The sequence below is a fragment of the Babylonia areolata genome, chromosome 13 (genome assembly GCF_041734735.1).
Source record: "Babylonia areolata isolate BAREFJ2019XMU chromosome 13, ASM4173473v1, whole genome shotgun sequence".
Lineage (NCBI taxonomy): Eukaryota > Metazoa > Mollusca > Gastropoda > Neogastropoda > Buccinidae > Babylonia > Babylonia areolata.
The window spans coordinates 33436202-33444580 of record NC_134888.1 but is presented as its reverse complement, the minus strand read 5'-3'; the positions used below and the strand labels follow the sequence as shown (position 1 = coordinate 33444580).

At 43.8% G+C, this 8379-nt stretch overlaps 1 protein-coding gene across 1 annotated transcript in view; it reads left to right on the top strand.

The window, feature by feature from the left end:
* LOC143288909 (uncharacterized) overlaps nt 1–4141 on the top strand; it is a 44704-nt gene extending 40563 nt beyond the window's left edge. Inside the window, exon 14 of the mRNA XM_076597577.1 lies at nt 2206–4141. Within this exon, the coding sequence (XP_076453692.1) occupies nt 2206–2316 (111 nt within the window). The 3' untranslated portion in view covers nt 2317–4141. The remainder of the gene's footprint in view (nt 1–2205) is intronic.
* Nucleotides 4142–8379: the final 4238 nt, after the last annotated feature.

Genomic DNA, 8379 nt, shown 5'->3' with positions numbered 1-8379 from the left:
ACACACACACACACACACGCACACACCTTCCTGCCCTCCCCCCGTCTCCAGCTCCCCATCCGACACATCCCTGCCACTCACAAAGAGTATGATAATCTTATCCATCGTCTTCTGTTTTTGGCGGCACCATAGCCAAATCGGTCATGTGTTGGGCTTCTGATCCAGGGTTCACCAGTGATCAGGGTTCCAGGCCCCGTTTCGGCATGGTGTTGTGTTCTTGGGGAAAGGCACTTTGTCTAAATTTGACCATGTTTCTCCTCTCCTTCAGTCTCTCCACTGGTTGCCTGTAACTATAAGCTATCCACTCTGACCTTTTCTGCAGTCACCGGATCTGGCCCCAAGTATCTTTCTGAACTCCTCCATATCTACACCCCGTCTCGCCAGCTCCGTTCTTCCTCAGATACTCGACTTCTCAGGATACCTTACATCAGAAGTAAGACCTATGGACACAGATCGTTTTCTTTTCAATGGCCAAAGACATGGAACAAACTCCCTGATAACATCTGTCATTCTGATTCCCTCGCATATTTTAAATCTCGTCTCAAAACTCACCTTTTCCCTCAGCAATAAGTTCAATTGTGGCAGGTCCACTTCCTTTGCGTTAGCTGTGCTTCACTATGTGTGTATACATATGTATGTGTACTACATGCATGTATATGAATGTGTATTGTGTGTGCGTGTGTTTATGTAAGTTTGTGCCTGCCTATGTGTGCGTATGTGTTAGATACACATGTATGTTAAAATGTATGTATGCAGTGTGTGTGTGTGTGTGTGTGTGTGTGTGTGTGTGTGTGTAGTCACATTTTGGAGTGTGTATGTAACATAGATATAATGTTTTATGTTAACAAAAGCGTTTTTGTAAAGCACCTAGAGCAGATTTCTGGATACTGTGCTATATAAGTATCCATTATTATTATTATTACTTTACTCCGATTTTCCTCACACCACCAAAGTGTGAATGGGTAACTGACTCTGGCTGGAAAAGGTTTTAAACGTCAGAAGAGGACTGACTGGGCCCCGCCTTATTACCATGCCATATCCATGTCAGTATCAATAGCTGAAGGAGGCGTCACTGCGTTCGGTCAAATCCATATATGCTACACCACATCTGCCAAGCAGATGTCTGACCAGCAGCGTAACCCAACGCGCTTTGTCAGGCCCCTAAAAAAAATATTAAAAAAAAATAATTAAAAAAAAAAAAAAAAAAAATATATATATATATATATATATATATATATATATTATAAAATAAAGAAAAATTTTTTTTCAATATAATAAAGTGAAAAATAACAAAAAAATAAAAAATAATAAAATAAAATACCATGTCAAGCCCATGACACAGTATATATGAAACGTACTGGACCGATAACCGTAAAAGGAAAGAGGCCCTTTACGGGTTTTGTTTGTTTGTTTGTTTTGTGTTGTTGTTTTTGTGTGTGTGTGTGGTGTTGTTGTTGTTTGTTTTTGTTTTTTTTTTGTTTTTTTTGTTTTTTGTTGTTGTTGTTGTTGTTTTGTTTGCTTTTTTATCTTTGTTTGGTTGTTGTTGTTTTTTTTAGCGTTTTGTTGTTGACTTGCTCTAAGACCCATCTGGAAATCCCAGGTCAACAAATGTGCAGATCTGCTCATGCCTGACTCCCCCACCCCCACCCCCGCCTTCGTGTGTATACGCAAGCAGAAGATCAGATTCGCACATAAAAGATCCTGTAATCCATGTCAGCGTTCGGTGGGTTATGGAAACAGGAACATACCCAGCAGGCGCACCCTCGAAAACGGTGTTTGGCTGCCTACATGGCGGCGTAAAAACGGTCATACACGTAAAAGCTTACTCTTGTACATACGAGTGAACGTGGGAGTTGCAGCCCACGAACGAAGAAGAAGAAGAAGAAGAAAAACCCTTCATTACCGGGGGGAAAAACCCAGAAGAAACATTTTCAAGTCATAAAACAATAACCAAAACATTAAGCCTGAAACTGAGAAAACGTTATGGAGATATACCACTCCAGATAATCTGTGTGAATTTTCAGCCTTCCAGAGTTATATCCCTTCTTTCTGATGATCTCATCAGTGACATCACCATGCACGTACCTGGTACGTTGTGCGGCGCTGAAGGTGGTGTAAATGATAACATGTTTCAACGTAGTCTGTAGGAACGTCAGAATGTTGATGACAATTGAATATGTTGTGTATTTTATTTGCCACGTACAGGTCGCGTTGCTGAGGAAGAGGTCCCCTCCAGTGGTGGCCCAGTCTTACCAAATGGAGGTCTCTACCACCAGTGCCAATGCCGAAAGCAGCGAACAGGGAGCCAGATATTAAACTCACACTGGTTGTGTGTGTGTGTGTGTGTGTGAATCAGAATCAATCAGAATGAGAAACAATTTTACTTGTCATATTAAACCTTAACAAGGTTTATAAGTGTGTGTGTGTGTGTGTGTGTGCGCGCGCGCGCGCGCGTGTGTGTGTGTGTTCTCTGGTTTAACATCTAGCAACTGTTGTGCGATTTCAGATGAAAGACAGAACCAACACACACACACACACACACACACACACACACACACATATATATATACTATACAAACACACACACACATACATACATACATACATACATACATACATACAAATTCTGTACGGTAAACAGTCGTGTCCGACAATTTAGGTTTTAGGACAGTCGGCTTTAGGGTGGTTCCCAAAGGTCAACTGGCCCCCAGGGCTGCAGCATTCAGAGCCAGTGCAATCTTGCCTCCTAGTTTTTGAGTCATAGTCCTTCACAAAAGACTAAGCTGTAAATGATTTTCCCCATTGTAATGGAGTAACCATTGATCATCTTTACTTTGCTGTTGGGCCAACTGTAAGCCTATGTTATTATCTGTGAGTGTTGGGCACTGTCGACTATAACCATCAGAACAACAGAGGAGGCAACTGCTGTCCCAACTATCTGGGCTAGGATTCACACACACACACACACACACACACACACACACACACACACACACACACACACACACACAACGTAGCGAGAATCTCACATAATGCAAGCTGCAAACTTAGACAATAATGTGTTGAAAAGTTACGTGTATTTTCACTGAAATTTAACAACAGTATCTCTGCTTAAGGTTGTGTGTATTTCGACTACACACATTTGTATCTTTGTTTTAATGATGTGTGCACTTTGACTATGAAGATACATTTGTACTCATGTTTAAGGATGTGTGTATTTTGACTATGCAAATATATTTGTGTCTGTTTTAATGATGTGTGTACTTTGACTATGTAGATACATTTGTAGCCATGTTTAAGGATATGTGTATTTTGACTATGCAAATACATTTGTGTCTGTTTTAAGGATGTGTGTATTTTGACTATGCAAATACATTTGTGTCTGTTTTAATGATGTGTGTACTTTGACTATGCAAATACATTTGTGTCTGCTTTAAGTATTTTGACTGTGCAAATACATTTGTGTCTGTTTTAAGGATGTGTGTTTTCTGACTAAGGAAATACATTGGTATCTCATTTTTCAAAGATGCATGTATTTTGACTTAGTAAATACATTGCTGTCTTTGCACAAAGGCTTTGTGTAAGTGAATACATCGGTATCTCATTTTTGATGATGTATGAATTTTGACATTTTTGAAAGGAGAATGAAAAAAAAAAAACCCAGTAAACTGGTGAATAATGCCCCCTCCCCCTCCCTTCCCCCGGGATGCATGAAACTAGAGATATAAATCAATGGATGGACGGTGTGTGTGTGTGTGTGTGTGTGTGTGTGTGTGTGTGTGCATTTGCATGTACAGTTGCGTATGTGTGTGCATATGTACATACGTAGGACGCACGTACGTATGTATGTACATGGATGCATGTGTATAGTAGAAGTAGTAGTAGTAGCAGAAGCATCAGTAGCAGTAGTCGTAGTAGTAGTAGTAGTAGTAGTACGTTCATTCAATGTTTTGTGTGTGTGGGTTTGTTTGTTTTTGTTGTTGTTTTTTCCCCAAATAATGTGACATTAACGTGATATTAGAAGATGTGTTTGTGTGCTTGTATATATGTGCGTACGGTGGCATTAGGGAGAAACACGCCTGTCTGGATCAAACACGCTATCACACACACACACAAATACGTGTGCGCTCGAAGGCACACACACACAGGCACTAATACACCACCCACCCACCCACCCACACTTTTACGTGCAACTGACCCCGGTATGTGTGCGTGTGAGTGAACGTGTTTGTGTATATGCGCATATGAATCGATTGTTCCTCTCTCTCTCTCTCTCTGTGTCTGTGTGTGTGTGAGAGACACCTTTTGTAACACCTGTTCGCCAACAGATGAAGGAAATCGTTTACCTCCCAATACACGACCCTCGAATCAGCTGAGACACGGAACAAGTGTCATTGACCTTCACTGGCTTTAGAACCAAAGTATGTCGCCTTGGTCAGTCAGTAGCGCGTTTCACTCCTTCCCACTCTCCGTCTCACAACTCTCTTTCTCTCTGTCTGTCTGTCTGTGTCTTTCTCTCTCTCTTTTCACATACACACTGATTCATCCACTCACACTCACATATTCACACACTCACACACACTCTCTCTCTCCCTCATACAAATGCACACTGACACATCCACTAACTCACACATTCACACACACACACACACGCATGCGTGCGCGCACGCTCTCACTCACACACACACACACGTGCGCGCGCGCACTCACTCACACACACACACGCATGTGCGCGCGCGCACACACACACACAGACACAAACACCAAACCAAAAAGGCGAAAGAAACTGCATGGGGAACGTGCTTTCTCTTTCATTGGACCTGTCATCTGGAACAAACTCCTTTATTCTGTTCCACACACTTAGTCTTTGTCTTTGTTCAATCAGTTCTCTTCCACGGTTGTTAGTTTTTTCCGCCCTGTGTGTCTGTCTGCCAATGTTGGTGGGTGGAAAGAGGTATGGGGTTGTATCAGAATGAATGCTTGGTGTGTGTATGTGTGTGTGTGTGTGGGGGGGGGGTATCTGTGTGTGTGTGTGTGCGTGTGTGTGTGTGACACCTTTTGTAACACCTGTTCGTCAACAGATGAAGTTAATCGTTTACCTCCCAAAACACGACCCTCGAATCAGCTGAGACACGGAACAAGTGTCATTGACCTTCACTGGCTTTAGAACCAAAGTATGTCGCCTTGGTCAGTCAGTAGCGTGTTTCACTCCTTCCCACTCTCCACCTTACAACTCTCTTTCTCTCTGTCTGTCTCTTTCTTTCTCTCTCTCTTTTCACATACACACTGATTCATCCACTCACACTCACATATTCACACACTCACACACACTCTCTCTCTCCCTCATACACATGCACACTGACACATCCACTAACTCATACACACACACACACACACACATACGCGCATGCGTGCGCGCACGCTCTCACACACACACACACACACACACACACACGCATGCGTGCGCGCACGCTCTCACTCACACACATATGTGCGCGCGCGCACTCACTCTCACACACACACACACACACACGCACGTGCGCACATACACACACACACAAACACCAAACCAAAAAGGCGAAAGAAACTGCATGGGGAACGTGCTTTCTCTTTCATTGGACCTGTCATCTGGAACAAACTCCTTTATTCTGTTCCACACACTTTGTCTTTGTTCAATCAGTTCTCTTCCACGGTTGTTAGTTTTTTTCCGCCCTGCGTGTCTGTCTGCCAATGTTGGTGGGTGGAAAGAGGTATGGGGTTGTATCAGAATGAATGCTTGGTGTGTGTATGTGTGTGTGTGTGTGTGGGGGGGGGGGGGGTATCTCTGTGTGTGTGTGCGTGTGTGTGTGTGACACCTTTTGTAACACCTGTTCGTCAACAGATGAAGTTAATCGTTTTCCTCCCAAAACACGACCCTCGAATCAGCTGAGACACGGAACAAGTGTCATTGACCTTCACTGGCTTTAGAACCAAAGTATGTCGCCTTGGTCAGTCAGTAGCGTGTTTCACTCCTTCCCACTCTCCACCCTACAACTCTCTTTCTCTCTGTCTGTCTCTTTCTTTCTCTCTCTCTTTTCACATACACACTGATTCATCCACTCACACTCACATATTCACACACTCACACACACTCTCTCTCTCCCTCATACACATGCACACTGACACATCCACTGACTCACACATTCATACACACACACACATACACACACACACGCATGCGTGCGCGCACGCTCTCACACACACACACACAGACACACACGCATGCGTGCGCGCACGCTCTCACTCACACACACATGTGCGCGAGCGCACTCACTCACACACACACACGCACGTGCGCACATACACACACACACAAACACCAAACCAAAAAGGCGAAAGAAACTGCATGGGGAACGTGCTTTCTCTTTCATTGGACCTGTCATCTGGAACAAACTCCTTTATTCTGTTCCACACACTTAGTCTTTGTCTTTGTTCAATCAGTTCTCTTCCACGGTTGTTAGTTTTTTTCCGCCCTGCGTGTCTGTCTGCCAATATTGGTGGGTGGAAAGAGGTATGGGGTTGTATCAGAATGAATGCTTGGTGTGTGTATGTGTGTGTGTGTGGGGGGGGGGGGGCGAGGGGGGGTATCTCTGTGTGTGTGTGCGTGTGTGTGTGTGACACCTTTTGTAACACCTGTTCGTCAACAGATGAAGGAAATCGTTTTCCTCCCAAAACACGACCCTCGAATCAGCTGAGACACGGAACAAGTGTCATTGACCTTCACTGGCTTTAGAACCAAAGTATGTCGCCTTGGTCAGTCAGTAGCGTGTTTCACTCCTTCCCACTCTCCACCCTACAACTCTCTTTCTCTCTGTCTGTCTCTTTCTTTCTCTCTCTCTTTTCACATACACACTGATTCATCCACTCACACTCACATATTCACACACTCACACACACTCTCTCTCTCCCTCATACACATGCACATTGACACATCCACTAACTCACACACACACACGCATGCGTGCGCGCACGCTCTCACTCACACACATGCGTGCGCGCACGCTCTCACTCACACACACATGTGCGCGCGCGCACTTACTCACACACACACACGCACGTGCGCATACACACACACACACACACACCAAACCAAACAGGCGAGAGAAACTGCATGGGGAACGTGCTTTCTCTTTCATTGGACCTGTCATCTGGAACAAACTCCTTTATTCTGTTCCACACGTTTAGTCTTTGTCTTCGTTAAATCAGTTATCAACACTCACCTCTTCCACAGTTGTTAGGTGTTTTTTTCCGCCCTGCGTGTCTGTCTGCCATTGTTGGTGGGTGGAAAGAGGTATGGGGTTGTATCAGAATGAATGCTTGGTGTGTGTGTGTGTGTGTGTATGTGTATGTGTGTGTGTGTGTGTGTGTGTGTGTGTGTGTGTGTGTGTGTGTGACCTGTTTATTTTGTGATGCACATTTAGCAAATGAAAGTCATGAAATGTATCTGCATCCGTGTACGTATGAGCAATTGCATTTGTAAACGATCTGGGCTCTCCGGAGACAGGGCGTCCTAACATTCATTATTATTATTATTATTACACACACACACACACACACACGCGCGCGCGCGCGCGCGCGCGCATTCACACACACACACACACGCACACGCACACGCACTCCACCCTTCACCCAACCCTCCCATGTTCCTCCACCTCTTGGCGAACTGACTAAGCCGAACTAATAGTAATACACCATTTCGCGGTTGTGTTATTTGTCCTGAGACATAGTGGTAACATCCCACAGTTGCAGTACTAATGTAGTGGGAACATGATCCTTCCTTCCCCGCCCCAACAACCTCTTCTAAGCTCCAGAAAGGTTGTACATGACCTTGAGTTGCTGTTATTATTCAGTCGAATATAAGCGGATTGTGTTGGTTTTGTTGTTGTTTTTTAAAAGTTCTTCCTGGTTTGGTACGTCTGGAGAGAGGTCGGGGCTTCTTTTTTTTTTCAGTACTATACTGAGCCCTTGAAGAGTTGAGTTTGTTTCGCTGAGAAGACTGACAGCACAGTCATATGTACAGCTTTGCCTGTGTCGTTCAAAACTGCCGGTTATCTGTCTTTCTATCTACCTATCTATGATATATAAAGACACGTGACACATTCACACAGACACAGACGTATATATACATATATAGTGATATATATAGAGAGATAGATAGATAGATAGATAGATATATATATATTATATATATGTGACATATATTTGTGTGTGTGTGTGTGTGTGTTGTTTTCATTTGTGTATTTTTGTTGTTTCTTCTTCCGAGTTTTTTTTATGTAGAGAGGTGTGAGTGTGGTGGGGAGACAGAATGAATTGGGATGAAAATGGAAAGGAGAGTGGCAT